This window comes from Rhea americana, unplaced genomic scaffold (assembly GCF_003343005.1).
Source record: "Rhea americana isolate MKP2758 unplaced genomic scaffold, rheAme1 scaffold_524, whole genome shotgun sequence".
NCBI lineage: Eukaryota > Metazoa > Chordata > Aves > Rheiformes > Rheidae > Rhea > Rhea americana.
The window spans coordinates 82455-109423 of NW_028186673.1; the positions used below are offsets into that span (position 1 = coordinate 82455).

A 26969-nucleotide genomic window follows, 5' to 3' on the forward strand; every position below is an offset into this window, starting at 1 on the left:
TCAGGACATGACACTGAAGTGTTCAAGGAGAGACTTTTTTGTTTGTTTTTGTTACTTTAACAAAATGCAAGCTGGCAATGCTTCTTTAACTAAAGCTTTTGCTTCTACCAATGCTATAAAGTAGCACCTCATACCCTTAAGATATCCCAAAAGGCTTTTTTAGGAATGAATTATTTACCAGTAGTACAAGCAGCATGCGTTTATATCAACCTCTAAAAGCTAAGTAACAGCTCACAGAAAGTTATCACTGAAAATCTGTTTTTCTGAAAGGGGGCATATTGGCTGCRGAGCAGAGGTGGCACTCTTACCTTTTTCGAACAGCTCTGGAAATTTTAAATTTCAGTTGGACACTCACATAGATTGTGAAGCCTAAYGCAGCATTGGCACTGCTTTGAATGTTTCCTATGCTTTGGAGTAGTACCCGTTTAATTCCTATTCTGGGACACAAATGGATTATTGTTTGTGGTTTCAAATTTCAACTAATATTTTGTGTATCCCTATTTTAAAGTTGCAAAGTTCTTATTCTTATAAAGTACCTTGTGTCACTGATGTAGTGGTCAGCTAATTGTGTTTCATTAAGTCAACTTTGACAGAAGGACAGCTGATAAATCACAAGTAGTTAAAAGATTCGTCAAGGTTGGTGGCTTAGACACGTTGACTGAGGAAATGATCATGGATGGTGTAAAAATATTATTAGTTCTGAAAGGAAACGATATACGGTAAAATTAGCACCTAGGAACAATTGTGTGCACCTGAGTCATTTCAGTGCAGAACCCTGTATCTCGGATTAAATATAGAGTGCCTAGTCKTTCCACCTGTGTGGGCCACAGAGGTTTCTGTAGTGTTGAGAGTGGTGTTACTGCAGCTCCTCCCTTGTTAGAAGACRAGCACGTTATCGGTGCCTCGAGGACCGGTTAGTACCCGAGTGGCAAGCCTGACGCTTCCCAGAAGCACCACGGTAGCTCTACAGGCGTTTCGCAGAACTCTTCTGTGAGTTGCTCCTGCCTACAGGCTTTCCTGTCTGTCTGAGCGCGTTTCACCGTTGCGTGATGACGGAAATGCTATGGCCAGCTCTATCTTGAGAGAAGTGACCACCGAGAGCGATTTGACCGATTCATCCAGCTCTTGACCTGCTTTCGACAGGCCCTTGGAAAAGGGAGCAGCACGGATTTGACTGTGGGCRTAAAGAATTATTGTAGCAGACTCTAGACTGGGCATCAGCCTGGGTAAATCCTAACCTTCAGTAGGTCAGAGTATATCAGCCACAGTTGAATGCGGGTGCAGTTTGACGTTATCTTGTTACTTTGGGTAGGTGCAAGTACTTTTCTTAAGAATTTGTCATGATATAACAATTGAAAATTTTATCTTGCTTTATCTTGATCTGAAAGCAGCTGTTTCCATAGTAATTGTTTCCATTAAATAAAACTTGGTCTCAGTGAAGGAGAAACCTTATGTTCACATAGTGCATGGACTTGCTAATCTTGGACGCTGTTCCGCTGTGTCATGTGGTGTAAATGGGTGAAGCTGGAGAAATGGCACACGTGCAAACTGCAGGCAGTGGCARTTTGGTAATCCATTTTTCATTAAGGGAGGCATACGAGGCTAGATTGTAGCACATGTAAATGGCTCTCTGGAGAGCATGGGAAAGGATTTGCAGAATCAGAATATTATACTTTCTTCAAGTGCTCCTGGGAACRTATTTTTTTTCACAGCTGTTTTGGGATAGCGGTGTGTGGTAAGAACTACTTCACCTTTGCCATGGACTGAAGCTACAAGTTTGTGAAGATGTAGGAGAGTCCTTAAGTGGGGGTGAGCCCACGTGCTCGTCTGCCCTATCGTGTAACGGGGAGGGTTGTTCTGTTCTGTGTGGATGTGTGTCCACAAGTGAGATGGTGTGGTCAGATTATATACTTGCATGATGGATGTGCACCTACATGATGCATCTGTCTCTGTATGTAATGGGACAAAGCTGAAGAGGGGGGGCTCTTGCTGGGCAAGCCTCTGCTTGCATGATCCCAGGTACAGCACAGTGCAGTTGCCTTACCCATTCTGGGACTCCACATGACCTGTGGTCAGCAGATCTCGTATCAGATGAGCTGTTTTGTCATGTGGGATCTCACAGCAATAAAAAAACATCATCACTGTTCTGTGAATGTGAGAGATGTAGGTGGTATCGGCACAGCAGTGGGTGGTGTGACGTGGAAAGGAGGTGGGAGGAGCAATGAGGGGTAGCTAGAGACAAGTTTCGTGCATAATAAGCAAGGCTGACAGTCTTGGTAATTGTTGCTTTTTTGTGTTTATTTTTTTTTAATAGGCTAAATCTATGCTTACGAATCTGAACTGCTGTTCATACGGCAATGCTGCATACTTCAGAGAAGAGAACTTGTATACTGGTAACAAGGACATGGTCAAACAAAGTGCCACACTTGGTCATTACAAGCCACAGGTGAGTCCCAAGAAGTGAGTTTGTTTAGGTAAACGGAAATAAATACTTATGATCTATGCTTGTTCTAACTAAATGTGTAAAGTAACCACCTATTAAAAAAAAAAATCTGGAGGGAATTCTGCACTACAGATGGAGCAGAGCTCTCCTGTGTGTTTCTCCAGGAGAGTAATTCTCTGTTCATGGAAGCCAGGAGTTCCCCATTCTATCTAGCTTAGGGTGGCTCTTTTCAAGGGCRTTTGTGAGACTGTTGCCACAAAATCTTCTAAAGAACAATTGCCAGAAGTTATCTGGATTAAAAATCCTTTGGCTACAAGAAATTACCGTACTTAGGTGTTACTTTTTTAAAAAAACATAAATAATAATAATAATAAAAAAGTAATACTCCAATTGTCCATGAGTTTTCTTGATGGTAATTGTGCTACAGAACCTATATACCAAGTAAGAACCTCAAAACTGTACAGTGTCCTTCCTCTTTTTTTCCCAAATGTATTTTTTTTAATATTATTTTGACTCTACTGTCTTGAATGAGGTCTCACAGACCTGATTCCTTTTTTCTTAGAAAAAAATTTCCTGATTCTTTGGGTGTTGAAAAGGAACATTCCCCTTTCCTGCTATAGTAGGCCTTAGAAAATGTTACAAAGTTGGGATATGCAAGCAAGTCTCCAGTAATCCACTTTTTTTTTTTTTTTTTCCCTCCCCTCTGTAGTATTAAGAGAGGTCTTAATAGATGATAAGTTCTCTCTCCTCGGTTTAGTTTTCTTATGTCCCTGTCACCTGTTCTCTTCTCCTGATGGTTAGTTTCTGCAATAACACAAGAAATCAGCTTACAGAATTCTTCCTATTTTCACTGGTTTCAGCATCAGATAATGGGTTAACCAGTTTCAGTGTATTGGAGATTAAGGTGACTATGGGTAGGAATTACAAGAGGTCTCAAGTCAAAAAAAMCTACAAAAGTACCACTTTATCTAGCATTTAGTTTATCTTGTCAAGAGAAATAAGAAATGAACAAGAAATGTTTGTCTTGCCAAGAACTCAGAAAAGAATATACTCAATGTAAAAATGCTGTGCAGTACTGTTACTCGTGTTACAAATAAGTTGTGATAGCTATTTATAAGAAGTATCTGGGAGCAATACTCTAGCTGTGAGTTMCTACAATTTTAGGGTAAATGACTGTAAAAGATCTTTTGTACTAATTTAACTAAAAGATTTTTTTTTTGAAATTAAGTACTTTGTTAGACTTGTGTACAGGACAATAAAAATAATTTCTTCTAATTATTTGTAAGGAATGAAGCAGAGATATTTAGCTGTGATTATGTTATATTTTAACTTAAAATATATCGTTTCAGAGAATTGCTTTAGTATTAAATACTATTACTGCAGCCTTGTGTAGGCTGTAGACTATTTCTGCCTCTAAATAAGAAGGTAGTGACACCCTGTTGAAATCTCTTTAACCTCCACTTTCTCTAAGGCAATAATTCAGCAAGATATTCCAGRTTTCCCTAACTTCATTGCAGACTTTTCTTATGATTTTTTTTTTAATAATGCAGTTGTCTTGATAAAGTCCCTAAAACTTTTCCATTCTGTTTGAGGGGCTTTTATTAGTCTGTCAGCAGCTATAACTGTCTCAAAATGTTAGGTTAGAGTCTTGAACTGTGTTTCTAGCACTTAGCTGGAGAATTTACTATACAAAAAATTTCCAGTAATGAGGAATAATATCCGAATCTTTTACTCTACTCCCAGTGCTGTTAAATCTTTGGACAAAGGATCAGAGGATTTTCAGAAGATTATAGATGTGTGTCTCCTGGCAGCCTATCTCAAATAGTGATGATGAGGCAGAAACCTCTCTGGAAAACCTATCCTATAATTGTAGCACAAGGTAGTGGGAGGCACCCTGGGATTTCTGTGCGTCTTCTATCCTGCTCCTCCTTGGAGATACCAAAACTTGATTAGCAAGGTCCTGAGCAGCTTGCTGTAGTTGACCCTACTTTGAGCAGGGGAGGACTTGGCTGGATGATCTACAGATGTCCCTTCCAACCTYGTTATCTGTGATTTCTGTGCCCTATARGATMTTCTGTTCACAGTACAAATTACTCTTTATCAAGTCCTTCAGGGGGATCTGCAGATCTCATCTGACGTGGCAGCTGTGCCACTTTATTGTGGAATGAGATGACAGCAGGAAGAAAAATACTGGAACAACAGCCTCCCGTGAGGTCCTTTATTCTTTCTGCTGCAACMGTGAGACCATGCAGATAGTAATAGCAAATCTTTAGGAAGCAGCATGAAGGAGGCAGAAGCACAGAGAGGCCAGGTAGCAAAAAGTGAGCCAGCTTTGGGTCAGTAATAGCAGTGTACGGTGGGGCACATGACTCGTCACAGAAACCTTAATGATTAAGAACTTTGATACTGTTTAATGTCATATATGCTTATAATTGCATTGTTACTGTTACACTGGCAAAGTTCTGTTGATTTGTTCATTCCCAAATAAAAGAAACTTCAGAAGAGTTTCTGAATGTGAAGAGCAGCATGAGACTTTTGGAARCAGTCAAAGTTTTTAATAAATACTTGAGTTTATGTTCAGTCCTCAGTTGTGAAGAACTTCATGCAGRAGTTAAAAGCTCCGCTGTGTGCATTTGAAGATACGATGTGACTTAACAGTGGTAGTTGTCTCCCCCCAAAAAAGGGGTGGGAGTGGGGGGGAAGAAAAGTCAGGTATGCCTGCAGAGGGAGAGTTTAAAGAGTTAGCACATTCACGTTTTACAAGAACGAATAGAAGCTGCATCTTGTTATGCTTTGAAAGAAAAGACATSGCTAAGGTGATGTCTCTAGGTTTTAGATGCAATAAGGATTTTTTTATTGTTTCTTTGAAAAGTAATTCAATGGGAATTCTGGCTCTTCATGATTTGCAGGGTGTGGAGAGTGAAGTAAGAGCCCTGCCAGAGACTGTGGGAGTTGTCATTGGATTTTGTTGCAGGTAGCATTTCAGTCATTCATTTAAARTGAGTGTTCCAATCGCAACATACCTGTCCCTCTACAGGCAGTCTGTTCTTCGTAAAGCTGGGTATTTAGGTTATCACTATCTGACTTTTCAGTGAAGAATTTTGAAACTAAAGTATGCTTCTGTAAGAGACAGAGCATTTTATGTCTTTTTCTTTTTTACAGAAATTTGTTATAAGTTCATATTCAAAGCACAGCTGAGAGTTTCTCAGTTATTTTGAACTGTTGTTTTTTTTTTAACTAGCTGGAGTGAGTCTCCAGTGTTTTGGAAGTGCTGACTGATGAGGCTGCATCTAGGGTACATGAAGTGCCTCCTCTCCTGAGCTTTAGTCATATTGTCCTGCACAACTCTCATTAGCAGTGACTAATGGCTCTGAAAATAAAAGATAATCCATTATTTACAGCTCCTATTTTTAAGCTATGCAGAAGTATTTTATACTTTAGCCATGGAGCGTAATTTATCTCTATATGTTGATTTCCAGTAGACTAAACAAGACCGAGGCACAGGCACGTGATTGTCAGTACTGATAAAATTGTTAATAAAATTTTGGCCTTGGTCAGCTGATGTTTTCCGAAACAATTCCTGCACATGGTTCAAGAGTTATCACAAATGAGGAACCATTTGGAATAGGTAGTTTGGATACCGCCCTCCTGATCTGAACGAGTAAGAGTTCAACTGTATCACACCAGCACTACGAGCATTTTAGCCTCTGGACCAGGAGACGTTCTTCTCTCTTTTATCTACTAATACGCACATAGACAGTGTGGCCTCATAGACTGTTACAGAATGTATCCAGCCTTTTTATGATTATACCACCTTAATTTATGTTATTTGGTAGGGATTTGTTTGGCTGTGTAAGACAAGTTTATCGAAACTGATAAAACCTCAGTGTAAAATATATGTATGTATATATATGTATATATATATATACACACATATATATGTATATATATTTTTAAGGTACCCTACAATATCAAAGATTTGTTCTGTCCAGGTCAAGGAGGGAGCACCCTTTGCCAGGTCAGACCACTGCACTGCTTCTTCAGAGCAAGAATGAGGAAGAGAGATCTTTTGTGTCTATGACAGCTTTCACTAAATCAAGTTCATGCCTAAGATCTGTAGTAAGCAAGGCTTTATTATACTACCTTTGAGAAAAGGGTCATAGGGAGAGAGAAAAGTTCAGATTAACATAGCATTTCCTCTTTTAGAAGGATAGAGCATGAGATAGTACAGTGACCAATACTTTATTTTTGTTCTTTCACGTTATTTAGATACAAGTAACTTCTGAAAAGCCTGTCAGTGGTCCTAGGTGGACTTGATGCAGAAGGCTACATTCGGATACTGAGCATACCTCTAATTTTATTGACTTGTTCTAGGCTTAAGAAATATTTCTCCAGTAGCTAGGGTTTAGCAAACTGTTTGATTTCTCTGATCCAAAGCTAGGTTGACCTGATGAGAGAGAATTTTTTTTTTTTTTTTTTGGCTAGCTAAGAAATGGAGTCTCATTTTTTGTACCTATTCCGCTGCATTTACAATAAGCACTATATACTTTGATCTTTCATGTAGCAAAAGTATGTGTATGAGGTTTATTTTGTTGTTTTTTTGTTCTTGTTATAGTCTTAAAGCCCTTGATTTCTATACCTAGCAGCTGGGTAGCAGGATTTCAGCAGAGCTTCTGAATGTTAGTTTGCACTAAGCTAGCTGTGATTTTTTTTTTTGGTGGTGTGTTCAGAGCTCTCCTTGTTAGCAGACTGTGTATGTAAGCAGCAGCAGTTCTGCAAATTGCTGTTTCTTAACTTCCTAGCACTGTGCCCTTTTGTCACTTGTAATCAGAGTCCTGGATAGAGGGACAAACCTGATTACTAGGAGGGGCTTGCTAAATAATTGAGATGCACAACCCAATGGTGCACAGAGTAGGAAGAAGTAGAAAACATGGTTTGGGCTGTGTTTGGCCTTAGTGACTGTGCAAGTTTATGCTATAAAGATACCAGCTGATCTGATGAGGCTGGGTTTTCAGGTCATTTTGGTATTGTAGTTCAAAGCTCTGCACAAACCTTGTTTCATAAGAGTCTGACTTAGTCTGTGGGTCATATAAGTCTGTAATTGGGGGGTAAAGCTTAGCTCAGTTGGTTAGAGCATGGTGCTAGTAATGACAAGGTTGCAGGTTCGATCTCYGTATGCTTGAGGGTTGGACTAGATGATCTCCAGAGGTCCCTTCCAGCCTTACCAGTTTTATGATTCCATATGAATAAAGAGTTTTCAGCATCTTAGGCCTGTAGATTGTCATGTAGACAATTAACTCTTGATAATATAACCCAAATGATAGCAAGAAAGCGGTCCGAAAATGTCTGTATTTTTTGACATTGTCTCCCGTAACATCGTCCTAATAAACTCAGGAGGTGTAGGTTAGACGAGTGGACAGTGAGGTGGCTTGAGAACTGGCTGAAAGGCAGAGCTCAGAGGGTCGTCATCAGTGGCGTGGAGTCCAGTTGGAGGCCTGTGGCCAGTGGCGTCCCCCAGGGCTCAGGACTGGGTCCCATCCTGTTCAACTTTTTCGTCAACGACCTGCATGAGGGGACGGAGTGCCTCCTCGGCAAGTTTGCTGATGATACCAAGCTGCGAAGAGCGGCCGAGACACCGGAGGGCTGTGCTGCCATTCCGAGAGACCTGGACAGGCTGGAGAGCTGGGCGGAGGGGAACCTCCTGAGGTTCAACAAGGGCAAGTGCCGAGTCCTGCACCCAGGGAGAAATAACCCCAGGCACCAGTACAAGCTGGGGGCTGACCTGCTGGAGAGAAGCTCTGCAGAGAAGGACCTGGSAGTGCTGGTGGATGACAGGTTGACCACTGAGCCAGCAATGTGCCCTTGCGGCCAAGAAGGCCAAGGGTCTCCTGGGGTGCATTAGGAAGAGTGTTGCCAGCAGGTCAAGGGAGGTGATCCTGCCCCTCTCCTCAGCCCTGGGGAGGCCTCAYCTYGAGTACTGTGTCCAGTTCTGGGCTCACCACGACAAGAGAGACAGGGAGCTACTGGAGAGAGATTCCAGCGCAGAGCTACAAAGATGATCCGAGGGCTGGAGCACCTGCCCTATGAGGAACGGCTGCAAGAGCTGGGCCTCTTCAGCCTGGGGAAGGGAAGACTGAGGGGGGATCTTACCAATGTGTACAAGTACCTGAAGGGAGCGTGTCAAGGGGACGGGGACAAACTCTTTTCAGTTGTCCCATGTGACAGGACAAGAGGCAATGGGCAGAAATTGAAGCACAGGAAGTTCCGCCTGACCGTGAGGGGCAATTTCTTCCCTGTGAGAGTGACGGAGCACTGGMACAGGTTGCCCAGAGAGGCTGTGGAGTCTCCTTCTCTGGAGATCTTCAAGGCCTGCCTGGATGCAACCCTAACATGTTCTAGCTGACCCTGCTGAGCAGGGAGGTTGGCCTAGATGATCTCCAGAGGTCCCTTCCAACCTTACTGATTCTACGATTCCATGAATTGTGCCTTCACTTAATAGACATCTTTATATTTTAAGAATGGTTATAAGTGAATGTTTTATTTTTTCAGCAAAGCACAGAATGATTTTATCATCAGAATTTCCTGTAGTAATTATGATGTTTCTGTATTGCTTACCAACCTTCATATGGGTGTACCAGGTGTGKTTTTTTTTCTACCTGTTGAGTTCTCTATTATAAAATAATTTCCAAGAAAGTTTGAGGTTTTATTCATAGAGTCAAGGCTTGCGAAAGTTAATCAGAAAAGTTAATCCTTTTCTGTTTAGTAACCAAGATTCCTGCTTGTTCTTGAGACCTTGTCTATGCCTTGCATCATTTAGGTGAGATTCAGTTAACATCTTTAAGGCATCCAAACTTAGTTATCTACGTGTTGCTAGTTGTCTGAATGGCTGTTTCATGAAATGATAATCTAGTTAATGCTATCAGTTGAGCCTGGAGAACTGTTCTTTTTACCTGCTGTCCTGGTTCAAAATGGATATTACTCAAACTTGCGTCTATTCCCTAGTATGATATTCTGCAGAGGCAACTGTGCACCAAAATTCTTACTAAATGCTCTTTTGGATCAACATATATGTATTCTAATATTCATCCTGTCTCTTACACCAAATCATGTGGCATTCTGTGGAGTCCAGACTTTTCTTTGAAATTCTATCCTTTTGCTACTAAAATAGAAGTGCCTCATCAGTCAATTCCATTTTTTTCATGTTGATCAATTGCATAGACCTTTACTCTCCAGAAGCTATTGAAAATAGGCTGAAATAACTATTAAGATACTCTATTCATGGTTTGTGCATGGTCTAAGAACCAATGCATGAATGGTGTGCTTGTAGGACTGCTCTATACGAATTGAGGTAGATGCTGGTTCCTATACTATCTTTGTAGCCACACTGTAGAGATGTAGATAAGGTGAATGGGAAACTGGCAGGACCATCAAGCTAAATGGGTTGTAATCAGCAGTAGAAAGCCCAACTGGCAGCCAGTTGCTAGTGGCATCCCTTGGGCATAACTGTTGTGGCCAATACTGTTTAATACCTTTGTTCACTGCCCTTGCTCCACTGGTTACTCTTGCTAAGGCAGATGTAGATGCACATACATATACATGCGCACACACATACACACTATTAAAAAAAATGATTTTTTTTARTAGGGCAGTGTCAGCTATTAGAACAAGCTGCCTAGAGAGAAGGTGGTGGGATCTCCATCCTTGTTGATATTCAGAATTCAACTGGGCAAAATCCTGAGTAACCTATTCTGATTGTATTTGCTCTGAGCAGGGAATTAGACTAGATGACCTGAGAGCACCAAAGAGGTTCCTTCCAGCCTAAATTGTTCTCTTTCTGATTCTGCCTAAACCTTTATAAATCTCAGCTTCTGCTTAGACAGCTCCTAGTTCAGATACCTCATTAGTGCAGTTCCTCGTTGTTACTTAGAACTCCGATTGCTTATTTTGTAAATGGTGGTTGTCAGTCACTTAACTGTAATAGATTTTCTGAACCAAAACTTAAAGCGAAAAGAGAGTTTACTTTTCTAAAGCAAATTTTGTTTTGTGGAATTTGCAAACAAATGTTCTTCCCTACTTACACTGAGCTCTTTCCAGGAATATTTTGTATGCTCAGGGATAAAGCACGGATAATTGCTCTGCTCTTTCTTTTCTCAGAAGAGATGTGYATGCCTGTGACATATGAATTTTCAGTAATATAGGCTGGGAGATTCTGAGCTTGTGAACTTCAGACACGAAACACCTACATTGTGAAATATATATTTAAAGTAGATGCATAAATTTCTTATGCCAAAGAAGAGGAAATCATTTAGGTCAAGATATAAAGGAGGATCATACTTCAATGTTGTCTTTGCTGCTTGTTTATATAAAACCTAACATTTAAATTTTTTCCTCCTCTTTTCAACATAGGTAAATAGCAAGAAACAAAAAATGGACACTCAATTATTCTCCCCRTTACTAGGAACGATCACTAATACACCACCGCCACCACTAGAATCCTCACGTTTGTATAGTGACTGGGCTGCATGTGGAGATGATAYCAGCGCAAAAACTACTTTTCAAGACTGCACAAAAAAAAGGTATGAACCTTCTTGGTATAATCTTATAGTGATATTCTAGAAAACTGAAATTGTTAATGGGCARCACAGATGGAATTCCAGGTCTCTTCAGGAGGAAGTTACAGGATAACTGCTTCACTAGTAACTCTGTAAATTATTGTATAATATTCATTGTAGGGCTTGTGAAAAATGGTAGGAGATCTSTGTGTGTGTGGTGGGTGTAGTGTGGGGTGGGGAGGTGGGGTGTATATTTGTGTAAATTTTGAAAATGTTTAGATACTCATATACATTTTAAAATTTGATTAAAAATACTGTTTTTAGAGAATGAAATCTGAACCTGTCTTATATAATAGAAAACTATTTTAAAGAGAACCTTCTTCCCTACCTGTCATCCTTCAATACTGTAGATCGTTTTGATCCTGCTTGATGACATAGAGTATTTCCTGGAACATCAATAATGCAGTGTGTGTTAGACACAGGACAGATGTGAGTGGGTAGCCCTTTGCCACTAACAGCATAAATATGTATACAGCTAGTCTTGAAAACGTGTCGACTTTCAATAGTATACTGCCCTTGACTCAGTGCTTAAAGAATGGCTTTATATTCAAAAAGCTTCATATTTTCAGAAGCTTGAAGAACACAAAGGGTCTGTGTTACTTGAATCATACTTTACAAACACATGAKTGAACTTGTTTCTCAACTAAAAATTGCTAGTTCATTAAGTGGTTTATGTAGTCCAGTAACTTGTTTTTTGGTGGAAAAGATCAACATTTTTTCCTGAGATTAAAAACTATATTTTCCCTGTAATTAAAACAGGCAACCTTGGAATGCTTCCTGAAGAGAGAAGGATCACTTTAGCMATTCTCTTTAAACTGTAATAGACTTTCCAGTCTTCATTTTACTTGGATTCTCAACCTTAAGAAACAGGTTATTTCTCTTTTCAACCTTCCCTTGGACTTCTTGTGTAGTCCTCCATGATAGATCTTTGGAAAGATCACCTCAATGCTTACTAATTGCCAGAAAGGCAAATAAGGTCTTGAGATATATCAAAAAATAAATTAAAGACGAAATCAGAAACATTTTTTATTACACTGGAGAAATCWACTCTAACCAAGTCTTGACTATTACAAGCATTTTTGATCACCCAATCTTAATAACATAATAGAATTATTAAAGGTTCAGAGAAGGTAAACAAAGCTGGACTAAAGTTTGAAAGCTTCCATGTTAGTAGAGAATGAATAAAATGACTCTTCAGCTTTGAAAAGAGACAGCTACGCCGAGGTATGACTGCTGTAAAATCATGAGCAATGAGATCATTGTGAGGACCAGGAAATGATTATTTTGCAATATAAAAATAAGGGTGCCCACTGAAAAAAACGGGTAGCAGCTTAAACTAAAAGGACACTTTCCACACAACCTGTAAATATGTTTTGTTACTTTGCTGCCTGAGAAGCGCAGGGATAACCAGAGGGAACTAGGCAAAATCGTGTTGGTTTGTTGACTGCTTAAGCACAAAGATTTGGAATRTTGTGTGGCTCAGAGAACTTCTGAACTGTTGACTGCCAAGCTGAAGGATATTCTAGAAGAAGAATTACTCTGCCCTGTGCTCCAGGCATTTGCTACTGGCTGTTCCCAAAYATGGAAGTATGGACTAAACAGAATAGGAATGATACGGGTATAGCAGTTCTGGCTGTTTTTATGATCCCCTCGGTTAGATACGTGAAATTGTTGCAGCAGCTGCTTGTCACTAGACTAACTTGACTCAGTGCATTATCCATTTGTTTCTCTCCTTGGGGTCACTTTCATACTCTTCAGAATTTGCTGCTTGCTTTTATATGATTGGGTTTTCTCTCTCTTACATTGGTCACTTTATGGTATGTATGGTAATTGAAATAAGGTTGAAACTCTTTCAGCTTTAGAAATGCACAAACAATAATTCAGTGCTGGGCAACCTGCTCTCTTTTTTCCAACCTAATGTCAAGTACTGGCAGTATAATATTGCCTTATTTTGGGGGAGTTGGTTGATCGGCACAGTATTTTTGACACTTGATAACTGTGATGACTTTATTAGCATTTCTAATGTCAATCTCATTGCATTTTTTTTATCAGTCACTTAATAAGAGAGAGGAAGCTTGAGGTGCTGAGAAAGGGAAGTCCACTGATTCACAAGAGTTGAAAGAGAACAGTTAAGAAAGACACATGCATTGTGAGGAAGCTAAATGCTGTTTTTTGCTAGTCTTCATCAGGAAAAGTGTTGCAGAGATGTTTATTTTGAATTTTATATTGAATGAAAGATCATATATCTTTATTACTAGCTGTAAGTGCTAAGCTTAATCTCAGAGTGGCAGACTGCTAATAAAATACATGATCTCTTCTTAAAACAGCCTGTAGATTATTGTAAGATGGCAAGTACAAGGTAGCTGAAAAAGTGATTCAAAGAACTAAACAAGTAAGTGTTAGTTGTCTGTTAGTGATAATCCAGGTGTACACTCACAATGAGAATGTAGATACGCAGTATTCCTTGAAGTTGCTGTTTTTTTCTTCTTTTCTTCTAATATTTTAGAGTGTTTGGTGCCTAGCTGTGTTAAGTGTAGTTCACTCATATCAATTTAGTTCCTCTGAACTGCTTGATGAAAGTGACTGGTCCATCACTGGATATTTCCTTACAGTGCAGCTTTGCTCGTGCTTTTATCCTTTTAATTCTCATTTATTTCACCATTGAAATTATTTCACACAATTAATTCAAGGACCCTCAATGCCTTTTCCTATGCATAAGCCTTTTGTTAGACCAGTATTCTTGTGCCACAAAATTCCCTTGAGGAATATATCTTTGGAAATGCATCCTTATTTAGCCCTAGGTTGGATGAAGTTTTTTACAGCTTTGAAGATTTCAGGCATACTCTCAAATGTAGCATCTCTGAAAAAGAAGGTGACAGTTCCATTTAATATCTGTCCTTAAAGACTACAGACATGTCCCAAGTTTCAATTCTGGAGTTAACCACAACAACCAGAACAGCTCAAGGATGTGCCAAAGGTACTGTTTCTATTTGCCTGTTGCTCTTCTGCTCATCTTCTACAGCCCTCTTCTTCCTGTCAGTCCCTTGGAAGTTTCACTGAKGAGTTGTAGTTCTTAGTTCTTATCTGCTCTTTCTTACTCTTTCTCTGTCTTCAGGGACAGACTTGCTCACTGCTACAGACCTGGTGTCAGGCTGAATGCTTATACTGCATTTGATGTGGTTACCAGCAATTTTATTTTTATTCTTTCCTCTCCCCCCCCCCACCATGCCCATGAGCTAGTAATGTGCCCTTGTAGCCAAGAAAGCCTTTATGCAGCCCTGGTGAGGCCTCATCTCAAGTACTATGTCCAGTTCTGAACTCCCCAGTCCAAGAGAGACATGGAGCTACTGGAGAAAGTCCAGTGTAGTACTACGAGGATGATCCGAGGGCTGGAGCATCTGCCCTACGAGGAACGGCTGTGAGAGCTGGGCCTCTTCAGCCTGGGGGAAGAGAAGACTGAGGGAGGATCTTATCAATGTGTACGAGTACCTGATGGGAGAGTGTCAAGGGGATGGGGACAGGCTCTTTGTCTGTGCCAGGAGACAGGATGTGAGGCAACAGGCCACAAACTGAAACACAGCAAGTTCCACCTGAATATAAGGGAAAACTTCTTCACTATGAGAATGACGGAGCACTGGAACAGGTTGCCCAGAGAGGTTGTGGAGTCTCCTTCTTTGGAGATATTCAAAACTTGCCTAGTGTGATCCTGTCTGACATGCTCTAGGTGACCCTGCTTGAGTGGGGAGGTTGGACTAATGATCTCCAGAGGTCRCTTCCAATCTCAGGCCTTCTGTGATTCCAGCCTCTCTGAAGTATTGTTTATTTTCATGGATTCCTTTCACGTTGCTGTGCCTTTATGCAAAGTAGGCTGTCTTATGATGCTGGGAGAGAGATAYTTGACCCTCTAATGTTGCAGAATCAAGGGATTTTGCAGTAAGTACTTCCTGGTATGAAATTAGRAAGGATACTAACTACTTGCTTGGTCATGAGAAGATTGAATGCCTTTAAGACTGAGATTGTGACTTTAACATGAATTATCTGACTTTTGGTAGAAGATTTTATTTTGAAGCCAGAAGTCATGACTTTAATTGCCTCCTTTCACATATATGTCAGTATGGTTTATAGGAAGTCTAAATCAGGGTAGATCAGGATTTTTAGAAGTGTAAGATRTTTTTTTGACACATTATAGTACCAAGAATTTTCAAGATTGCTGGTAGTGAAAAGTACTTGCATGAGACATAAGGAGGTGTTTCCAGTTCCGTGTTTGAAAAACTGACTGATCTAAGAAAAAGGATCCAGCTTCTGAAGGGTGCAGCTACTCTTGCCTTGAGTTGTGTTGTAGTGCTGTGCGTGTCCAGTATGGAAGTCTCATCTCACTTCTGCCGAATCTCTAAAGTTTGGGCAGCTTTAGACTTGGTGCTAGCCTGTACTCATTCTTTCCTAAGTATGTTTAATTCTGGGGTACATCCAGCCTGTCTACAGTTCTAAGCGGTCAGCAGTTTATTTTTATTTTATTTTATTCCCATACCACTCTGTCAATTGACTCTGATTATTTTCCCTTACTGATAATCTTCTTCTATATGTGACTTCCACCTATAATCTCCGGTTTGTTGCACACCAAAACYGAAATAAATAGGCCTTGTTCATTTAGGAAAAAAAAAAGAGGAGAGTTCTCTCTGAGAAAGATACAGAAGAGGTCTTAATTACCCAATACCAGATCACAGTTCTACATTTCATTGTAAACAGCTCTCTAAAGATCTCATTTTGAAACTGAAATAAAAGACAAAAGTTGGAATTGTGTAACAAAAGTGATGGTTGACCACCTTTAGAATTTTTTCTAGAATGTTTAATGCTATCCTGAGCAATTGCTTTCAAAAAAGGGGGTGGAAAAGTGATTCAGTTAATCTTACTATCTTTTAAGTATATTTAAATAAGATAACATTATTAAGATTATTTTAATCTTTAATCAACATTGAATAAATTGGAAGGCTCACTGTTTTGAGAAGATTGATCATATTTACCCTATAAGGAGACAGAAAAGATAAAAATATYGTACCTCTATAATATTAATTGTTTAAAGAAAGTTTATTGGAAAGAGAGCAGAATCTTTTGTTGCTCCCATCTCTTCATAGAATAGCTAGAGACATTGGCGGTGAAGCAAGAAGGTAGGAAAATAGGAAGTGATAAAGGAAAACTGTTCTTCCACCTGTTTTAGCTATACGATTCACAAACGCAGGCACTTTCAGTATATGGATAGTGCAAATACATTAAATGCAGAACATTTTTAACAAATACTGGTATAATAAGCTAAAGCTGTATTCATGTTATATTTCTTTTGCCTGTTTTGTAAACTGTTAGGTAAGTGTTTTATTTTTTTTCAGGGCACAGATAAATCTTTCCTATTCTGGTAATGGCCCCGATATGTTTGGGTTGGTGACAAACATTTTAGAGGAACCAAACAAGCCAGAACCAGTTACAGATTGGTAAGTTTTTTCCAAAAGTTTTTACATATTGCCTAGCATTTTCTTATTACATCTTTGTGTTATTGGTGTATGATACGCATTTTTGCATGATTTCTTGGAATTTAGTGACAAAGGACTTAAGTTCCCTTAAAATGTTAAAATGTGAGGGTTTGTTTTTACTAGCAATTGAAATACACTATTAGAAACAATTTTTTATAGTCTTCCATCAGTCTACAGCATTTGAAAAAAAAATCTGCTGTTAAAATAAACAGTGGAGAGTTAACTATGAGTACTGTTGAACCTAAAAAAAGTAATTAATACAAATAAACTCTGCAGTCTTGAGTATAATTATTATAAACAGTCCTGGGGGCTGATACTGTTTGGTCAYTGTAGCTATTATCACTTTGGGTAGCAAACTCTTGGCTCACAATAGAGTTTTGTATGATAGCTTGGTCACGTTCTTTTGCCTCCAAAAAAAARATGTTTCAGCTGCCCTTTTCATAAGTTTATTAAACATGGAAATAAAATACCTATCTTAAAAATAAAATTTAAGAGTATGATCTAAGCCAAACTGTTAATATTGGTTAACATGTCTGTCTCCTACATTTTTAGCCTCTAAACGTAATCAGGGTAAGGTTCAAGTAATTCCACATTTTCATGGTGTACAATTAATTGACTTGTTTTCTTGCCATCTTAATTTCAGTTTATACAACATTATTGAAATTTGATAGGGAAGACTATGCAAGTTACCTTCTAGCAATCTGAACGTAGCAGAAATTCTGGGGTTTTTTTAATGAGAAAGTGGTTTAATTTTAGTGAAAAATGTACCTGGCACTTTTTAAGTTGAAGGTAATGTGCCAAATGTGGCAGTATCTGTATACTGTTATGTACTAGTACTRTGTTATGATCTTGAATTTTGGTGCCTCTTTGGTGAAGAGAAGTGTAATACCCGTAGCATCAAGCAAATCTGATTTGGGGCTGAAAACAGATTTGTACAGGAAATTTGGAAGAYTTACTTGTCTCTTAAAACAAGAGCTTTGATTGCTTGTTTTGAATTGAAAGATATAAAATGTAAGGAAAAAGAGTTTGCAAAATTCGACTCCCTTGTAGGTTTCAGGGATCTGTGATACYGGATCGTAAACTTAATATCCTCTTGCTTGGGTTTCATTCCACTTGCTCTAAGATGTTTTGAAAGGAAAACTTCACAAAGATGTTTAGTTATTTCTGCCTTCATATATATTCATATATATATATATATATAAAAATATATATATGTATATGTATGTATGTATATATATATGTATATGTATATATATGTATATATATTTATATATGTGTGTGTGTGTATATATATATAAAAAAAGGCTCTTGAAGATCAATGAAATTGCAGAGAATTTGATTATTTTGGTAAACCTGTAATATCAAAATAATTAAAATAGCACATAGTGATAGTGTTACACTAAAATACTATTTTTTGGTTCTTATTTTTCKTATTTGCAACCCATTAGACATGTAGGTAAATGTTAGAGTGATCATGGGAATATAACATAATAACATAGCTTACAAATACTGTTAGAAATCAAATCAGATGATATGTTTTTATAACTAATGGGGAAAAAAAGCCACATTTCTCTTGAATTTTTCTCAGTAAGGAAGAGGTAGGAAGCATTACAGAGCTTCACGCTACTTTTATAATAGTAGTATATGACTGAATTTTTTAAAGGATACCCTGAAATTTTAGATTCAAGTGTGGCAGTTCACATGTCTTTGGAGTAATAACATGAGAATAAAACAATAATTTCATAAATTTCAAATAGAAATTAGAAACTATAGTACTGTAACACTTTAGCTGGCACATGAAATTATATGAGAGCCTAAAATTGTGGTAGACAAAGTGATTAATACCAGCRAACAGTACTGGCAGTCAGAGTTCGTATAGCATTTAGTCACAACATGATTTTTTTTTCCCTTTAAATTTTGTATATGATAAGCCAGAGATGTTACACAGATGTAAACATCTAGGAGGGGGGAAATAACCCTGAAATGTGAGTTGTTGCAGTGTAGGAAATGGGTTCAGCGATTCCTGAAGGTTTGTTTAATTTTGTTCCAGGAATTCTCTTTCAAGATTATTTCCACCTATGTGGGCACCTGATCTTGGAAACAGTGGTGAATTCTCAGGGCTTTCATCTAAGCACTCTGTTGAAAGTAAGGATTTTCCAAACCTGATTGGCACACAGAACTACTATCAAGAACATTTGCAGAAGTCTCATGATGTAGAGATGTTACACAGAGGATTTGAAGATCTTCATCTCATAGAGTCTTGGCTTTCTCCCTCTGATTCTTGCACTCAACCTGATAATATCCTGAAGAACAGTTACCCTGAAAATTCCTCTTTCCAAAATAATGCTCTAACTCAGCAAGAAGGGTTTTCATTTCAGAATGTGGACTATAATCAGCACATGTGCAATTATGACCACATGAAGTTAAACAGAGACTATGAAAAAATCACTTCCAATTTTAGCACCTTTTGTTCTCAAAACAGAATTAAAGAAGGCACTAACTTTCAGAAAGAGGTTTGGAAAAATGAAAGATTAAGAGCCAAAATTATGAAAAATGATGCACAGGAACAAAGAAAGTACTCTCCTGAGCTGTCTAACCAACCTGTTGATGACTCTTGGGATAGAGTATCCCAGGACAACCAATTATTTTCTAAAAGATACGAAAACTTTACAAGTACTCATAAATCACAGTCATCTGTTCATCCATCGCTGTATTTTTTCAATCAGCCACCTAAAGAAAATCATTTTTCTGGAGGAGCAAACAGAAAACCACAAGAAACCCATGTGCGAAATGGTCATAGTATCTTTACTTTGGGGGATGTTTTTAATAATAATGAATGTAAGATCCATATTAATCCTAAAGAGTGCTCTCGTAAAATTTCTGAATATGATTCATCTGTAAAAAATGTTGTACAAAATGAGAGTTATTCATCATACCATGGGCATTCGTGGCTGGATGAGAAAACTGCAAGTCCCACAGCTGCATCAGATATTACTTATCGAAAACAAGTGATTACAAGCCCGCAGTCATCTTCAGGAGTTTCAACCATGTCTGGTGGCTCTCCCACCCATCAATCTATAACACAGTCCTCTTACTATTCACAGATCTCACCTGTCCCTTCTTCAAGGAAAGACGGAAGGTTACAAGTATCAAATGGTGTTTCCGGTAATTTGGGAGTTTCTAATTTCATCTCAGAAAATCATAAACAAATGAAGCCCATTGGACACTCACAGCATGATTCCTTGACGAATAAGGAGGGGCAATACCGTAAATCTCCCTTTAATTTTTCATCTGACTGGTTAACACAACAGAATTCTGTAAGTGAAGACTCTGAGAAGTACCATAGATTTCAAAAAAAACAAGCCCAGGAGAACAGTAATAAAGATGATAGAAGAGGCAAAAGGAACTGGATTCCTCATTTTGGGAATACGGCCCAAAATCGTCAACCGTTCAATATGTTCCGAAAAAAGCAAGAACAGAATGGTGGTAGCATGTCAGATTTCATCAGTCCTTCTTTTCTTCCTTCTTTCCCATTAATGTCTGATTTCAAGCAAAATCCCAACTTTCCTCCATTTAATCACCATCTATTTTCATCAGCAAATAATTTCAGTTTTCCTCCTTCACCATTCCCATTCTCAGACCTGGTTGACCTTCTTCATTATGATGATTTAAACCAGTTGAATCCCTTCATCAATGATCTGTTTTGTGGGGAAATAACTGCACCGTACTTTGCCTTTCCGACACCTTTTAACAAGTATAGACCTCCAAGAAATCGCAGTGGACCTGCTAATGAGCTTCATACTCGACTGGAGGAGTGTTACGAGCAGTGGAGAGCTTTAGAGAAAGAGAGAAAAAAGGTAAAACAACTGATGTTAATTTTCTATCTAAGGTTGTGATTAGAAGAAGCAGTTACAGGCGTCAAGTATTCTGGGCTGTCCTTTTTGAGAGGGAGAAAATCCTATTGTTGTATTAAATTGGTTTTAAAATATTTAAAATACCGTGGGCAACCTCTGCTTTGAATATAACATTTGCATTTTTTGGTACAACTGCTTTTAAATAAATCAATTTTAAGTTTGGAGTTCAGTTTCTAATGTCCCTTTCCACTGGGATAGGGCTGCCAGCAGCATTTCTTTCTAYTAACCAAAATTTGATGTGAAAGTTTGCTACATCAAATATGGTATGAGCGTCGCTGTCCAAAGCCTTGCATTATCTTCAGCTYGGACAGTGTTTTGATATGGTCGATACGAAGTCATTAGCTAGTTGTTCATCAATTCAGTAGGCTTTTGTTACAATTTGAGAGCCATCAGTCTTGCATGAGGCTATAGAAAGAACTTTACTAGCATAGGTGAGTCTTCAAGTACTGGTATTAGATGCACCTTCATGCTCCAAGARTTACGTATCTCTTTCCTTCTCTCAGTGCCGTTATGCAAAACTGAATCTTTAACTGAGTTATTTGAAACCCATGCATTTCCCTTACACAGTCAATTAAAGAAAAACACTTTTTTTTTTTAAACTATCACCAATGCTCTAGTATCTTTCCCTTATTCCTTTTGGTTTGGATTTTACTAAATCTTTGGTTTAGTGCTGGAAGAAAATAATGCTGGGCATTCTGCTGAGGCTGTAGAGAAGACCGGTAACAGTGTTTTGAGTACATGTGACTTTTCCCAGAGGAAGCTTCAGTTTATACCCTTCTCATTACAGTCCCTTTCCTGCCTCAGACCCTCTTGTTAAGGACTGTTGTCCGTGAGGAGATAGTGCTACTAACAAACATGTTACAGCTTGGGAATTAAAGCTCTGAGCTCAAAAGAAGCAGGAAATAAGGTCTGCAGAAACAGACTTCTGAACTGCATATCAGATCTTTGAAGCCAAGATATTTTCTTGATGATCCACAGCCCTATTTTACGTTTTACCTTCTATTACCCCATTTTCCTGTCTACTCCACCATGTTGGAGAAGGCTTCTTGTCAGTGGATAAGGAGGCAGGTGTCTGACTGAATCTCTGGAGAGCACCTTTTCCTTTCCAGCAGCAACCCTGGGACCTTATTAATAGCCTTTTGGAGATCTAAATAGAATATAAAAACTGCCCATCTTGTCTGCTTGTTGATGCCGTTAGACAATACTAATAGTTTGTAAAGCACAGTGCAATTTCWGAATTTCAAATGCTTTTTTTATTTGCTAGTATCATATCTATTTAAACTTTGCTATCGTTTTTACTTTCTACAGTCAGAGCTGTTGCTCTGTAGTTCTGTTGTTCTCCATCTGGGACTGTATTTAAAAAATACTCATYTTTGGCACCCTCTACTCCCTTGGAGCCAGGTTGATGCTAAGCAGGAGATTGGTGTTAAGTAGGAGAGCAACAGCTCATTTATTTTTGTCCTTGAGTTCCTTTAACACTGGTRGGTGAATATCACCTTGTCCTCACATTTACCTTCCACCATAATCTCTTCCTTCAGGGCAGCAGTCTCTGGGTCTGCTCCATCCCACCATCAGTTTTATCTAGCAGGCACCTTCTCTTCCGAATTCTCTAACAGTGCTGCCTGTTGTCCCTTTTGCTCCATACAGAATGATTACTAATGGGAGATCAAAACAGTACCTATCAAAAGTGGAGGTGTCCCAGAACTGATTTGTAACTTCAAATATCAATGGAAATAACAGAGCTCAAGTTCTATGTTTGTTTGTATGCAGGTTCCACTTTAAATGTGTTGCTGATGCTGTCCAATCTTCTACCAGGAATTTCTTGCATGATGAGAAAGGGTGATGGTTTTTGCTCCCATGTTTCTAAGACGATAGTGATTTCAGCAACTCTTCTGCTTTCTGTAATGACAAAGAAGGCTCTTTTAGACCTGTGTTTGCAGGATTTGGGGAAATGAAGTCATTTGGGAAGGTTGAAGCTCAGTCGTCAGGTCATAATATACAAGTTTGCTTGCATTCATTTCATCGTTAGAGAGCTTCCCCCCCCGCCTCATTCCATGATGTTCTTAATCAAAATGATGTGATCGATGAACTTGTTCTGGTCCATGCTGCCTAAACCAGATTTTATCCTAGTGATCTACTCAAGTTACAGATATTTTTCAGTCTTGAATTACATAGTTACAAGACTGCATCTGCAGATAGTTTTGAGGCCTGTTCTCGAGGCCAACTGCTGTAGCRTGGCTCACATTCCTACAGCGAAAATGCTTATTTCTCTTGCTTTGAGATTCTTGCCTTTTTGCAAGTCACACACTGCTTGAATTTCCTGAGCRTAGAGAGAACCTCTCCGCGGTGGGGCAGACCTGTGTTTAATTTTAGCCTGTCTAATCAGTCAGCAGTTTGAGCTCTCAGAAGCCTCTTCTTTTCCTACTGCTCTGAAGTTCTCAGTAGCAAACAGTGAACTGAACCTGCTTTCTTCTGTAAATTTTACTCTTCCAGGAATCTCTCCATTAAAGAATTTACTAATTGTATTAAATGTKCATATAGAATAGTGCTGAAATAAAGAAGTTGTTTATCAGCTGTGGTATCTCTGTGTAAATTCATGACCCTTTTTCCATCTATTTTTTTCCAAATATATTTCAGGTTTTTGAGTTGAAAGCGATTGAGCTCGTTCARCTCCCACAATTCTTGTTAGATGAGAGCGGACGCTAAGTAATGTGGATGTATGTAAAGCAAATGAAAGCCTTCAGGACAAATTTTAAATAGGAATTTGCATAGTATGAGTGTGCTCTTAACTTTAACTTGAACTGCAGCTTGGTCATTAATCTCTCTTTCTGTCCATTGTACAGTGAAGGTGAAACAAAATAGAGAATCCACTATTAGTTATATGTGTGTATATATATATATATATATATATATATATATTTTTGTTTAACTGCAAGTATAAGAAGTTGCTGTCAAAAATAGGTTTGGTTGTGTTTAGTCACTGCCTGCATTGTATAGTGGTTTTCCCAACTCCTTTCTCAGTGGTGGTTTTTGCGAGCTGTGTTAATGACTTTGTCAGAACTGATACCAACGTTCTATTTAATCAGGGTTTAATACTGRTATACTTCAGGGGCAGCTTATGCTATTATGATCAACTGTTTCTTTTGTTTATAATCATAATAAGTGATATTCAAGAGAAGTGGTAAGAGAGGCATAATTYGAATTCATGGAACACAGCGCAAGAATTTCTTGCCTGGGCCAGTGTCCAAGATTGATTAAAGTATTTAAATATAAAGTTGTGCATTTTGATTCTAAATGCTGCCTTTGACCATTCTACTTTGAGGTACAACTAAATTAGGGATGTATTTGTATTYTTACAACAGCTGGCTGTACATCTGTACACATATACTTGGGAACTAGTTTTATAAACACAATCAGAAGAAAAGATGGCAAGCACACTCCTAATGTATTAGAAAATTCAAGCCCACTCAAAATTATAGATTGTAATATGGTACTAATTTCTCATATTTAAAATAGATAACTATTTCCTCTTCAGACTGAGGCTGACCTTGCAAGAAACTTTCCAGGAAAGCGTGTATCTAGCTCAAATAACACTCCTGTGTCCCGACTTCCTGCAAACCCATCACGAGTTGATCGTTTGATTGTGGACCAGTTACGAGAACAAGCCAGAGTAAGCGTTCTTGAAATGTTGTCTTAAAATATTCATAATACCAGGTGAGATATTGTGGTTTTTATGGAGAGTTATAAATATCTACTGATTCCGGTGTCTGATAGGTACTCACCTTAATAGGAAAAATGGAAAGGCTTCGTGGCACTCCGGTACATGGTAACATATCCGCTACTTTGGAACATCATTTGGAAGCCATTCATGTAACACAAGCGAGGCGCAAGGATGAGATTGTTAATGCTGCTAATCCACAGAGACAAGGAGCACCACGTTATAATAATGAAAAAGGTAAATGATTTCTATTCTGGTAGTTCTAAAAGCTATTTCAAATATCAATWATGAAAATACACAATTTAAAATGTGCAGCAAATTTCATTTTTACTTACTGTGACATCAGCAAAAAAAGGTTGTAAATCTAAAATAGTTAAAATAGGAATTGGATTTTTTAAGAGTGGAAAGATCTTCGCTCACATATAATAATTTTTCTTTTCTGTTTCTCTGTTACTAGTTTAAACGCTTAAACTTACTTGTCTTGACTAAAAAGTAAACTTAAAAAGATTTTATGTAACCATAAGTAATTCTTCTTTAAGTCAAAATATACTCATTTTTAAACAAATTTAGTTTCTTATTAATGGTATTTGGCTAGTCATTCACTTCTCTTTAGCTTTTAAAGTGAAAGATATGCTTGATGCTCTGTTAATCTGTGCTGTCTGTCTACCTTATCTAAATTTAAAAAAATACAGTGTTTTGCGATTCCCAACTCATGTTGGCGTATAGCAAGAATGATGTGCTATGTGCACAAGTATAGACTTCTGGAGAAAAGTATAGACTTTTATTGTGTGTTGTTCATGTAACATACACTTAYTTATTCTTAACCCAGCACAACTGTAAAAGATATTTCAAAGATTTGCCATAAATCTGCTTAAAAAGCAGATTAAGATTAAGATTTTGAAAATATTTTAATTGCCAATTGAACTTGAATTCAAGTTTTGAAAGTTATGGGCATACTCTTTGTCTTCAGACTAAACTTATTTCTCAGAGAAAGGTTCCGGAGAGGAACACGACCTTTTCTTCCTTCCTCCTTTGGATTGTTAGTGAGCTATGCCCTTCGTTGTCTTCCTATTGCTGTGGACAGTGTGTTCTTCTTTTGACTTGAAGCAATGTGATAAGATTGCCCCCCTGGCAAGGGGAAAGGTAAACTGTATAAAGAGTCAAAATATTTTGCAAGTTAGGTGATAAGCACTTTCTTGATGATGTTATATATTTGTAAGTAATAAGCCTGTASCCTAATAAACTTCTCAAATTAACCCAACTATAGGCCCAGAGGTAGGTGGTCATCGTTTTAACAGAAGAATGTTTGATGAACTCATCTTCACTTTACATAGAAGATGCTTGGAATAGTTGTGTGAACTATTCTATATGGTACCTGTAATTAGAAATATTGCAATTAGTCTCTTAAGGGTAATGGTCACCTTTCCAGTGATACTATGTCTCTGAAGAGCTATGCTTCTTTTCGATGTCTAAGCACAATCTAAATCACATACGGAAAAGCTYTGAGTATTTTCCACAGTGAAATATTTGTTTCTTTGAGTTCCACTGTCAGCAAACAAGTATCTAAACATCAGTAATGAGCCCTTTCTTGCTGGGAGGCCAGATATATGAGGCAGCTACTGAAAGGGAAACAAAGGAGGAAGAAATGATTGCACCAAGCTCATCTGGCTAGAATTAGACTGGGAGTTTTATTAATCATATTTTGCTCATTCTGCAGACTATACTTATAAAAACAGATAATTAGGCATAAACGTTTGTGTTAGACTTCTTCCTGTACTGGAAGATGAACATCCTTGTTTTTTGTGCCAGATTATTATCGAGAATGTGTGCTGTTGTAGCTTATAACGAGCTGCAGTCTCCCCTATTGAGTTTCATTGTAGATGGTCCCTTTTGATAACATTAATAGGCTTAATTATTGCATTGTAGACATAGTAGCTTTGCCATTGGATTTGGGAGATAGTTATGATTGCTTTTTAAGTGTGAGATATTAAAGTTATCACTTGTAAGAGAAGAGTGATAAGTATGGCAATTTAACCAAGAACAGAGTATAATGTTAACTGTTTCTTGAGCAGATTTTACTTAGGAGTAATAAGCTTTGAATGAATTCAGAACACTTTTAATGCGTAGTATTATCGGGCTCATGTATTAGTTTTACCTGTAACATGTTTTTTTTGTTGTTGTTGTTGTAGATGTTCTGGCTCTGGCAGCTGCAATTAGGGAGCTGGCTGCTTCCACACGCAAGGCTCGTACTGCTTTATGGTGTGCGTTACAGATGACTTTACCAAAAACCTCCTTAAGCAGTCCAGAAAAAGAAGTTGTTGAAAGAACATTACAAGAACTTTGCTCTGCAACCACAAGCACACAAGAAAAAAGCAACATGGAACATGAAAATGAAGGAAGCAAAAAAGAAAAATCTGAAGAATCAATGAGGATTCTGGAATAATAGCAAAAAAAAATAGTAATAAAAGGGAGGCAGAAGGYTGAGGAGGGAGGGAAGGGGAAAGTGGCTTGCACAGTGCTATGGAAAATGTTTTAGACAGGTTATCAAAAAGCAAAAAAGGGTTAACATAACTGATCAGTGCTGCAATTTTATTACTGTGATTCTGGTGTTGAGAGACACGTCTTGTAATAGTGTTAATGCAATTTTAATACTGCTGGTATTGCAATGTCTGCTACATAAGAATTTTATTAATAAGGAATTCAATAATAGCTGAGCATTTCCTTGTCTGCTTATCCAAAGCTATGTATCAGCTGTGGCTG

At 38.2% G+C, this 26969-nt stretch overlaps 1 protein-coding gene across 3 annotated transcripts in view; it reads left to right on the plus strand.

The window, feature by feature from the left end:
* The window catches only part of LOC146588325 (meiosis-specific coiled-coil domain-containing protein MEIOC-like), a 38619-nt gene extending 11928 nt beyond the window's left edge, over positions 1-26691 (plus strand). For all 3 annotated transcript variants that reach the window (XM_085318198.1, XM_085318196.1, XM_085318197.1), the window contains exons 2-8: positions 2315-2446; positions 10850-11019; positions 16437-16538; positions 18628-20434; positions 24027-24161; positions 24266-24446; positions 26399-26691. In XM_085318198.1, coding sequence (XP_085174324.1) covers positions 2324-2446; positions 10850-11019; positions 16437-16538; positions 18628-20434; positions 24027-24161; positions 24266-24446; positions 26399-26652 — 2772 coding nt within the window. In that variant the 5' untranslated portion in view covers positions 2315-2323 and the 3' untranslated portion in view covers positions 26653-26691. The remainder of the gene's footprint in view (positions 1-2314; positions 2447-10849; positions 11020-16436; positions 16539-18627; positions 20435-24026; positions 24162-24265; positions 24447-26398) is intronic.
* The last annotated feature ends 278 nt before the right edge of the window (positions 26692-26969 follow it).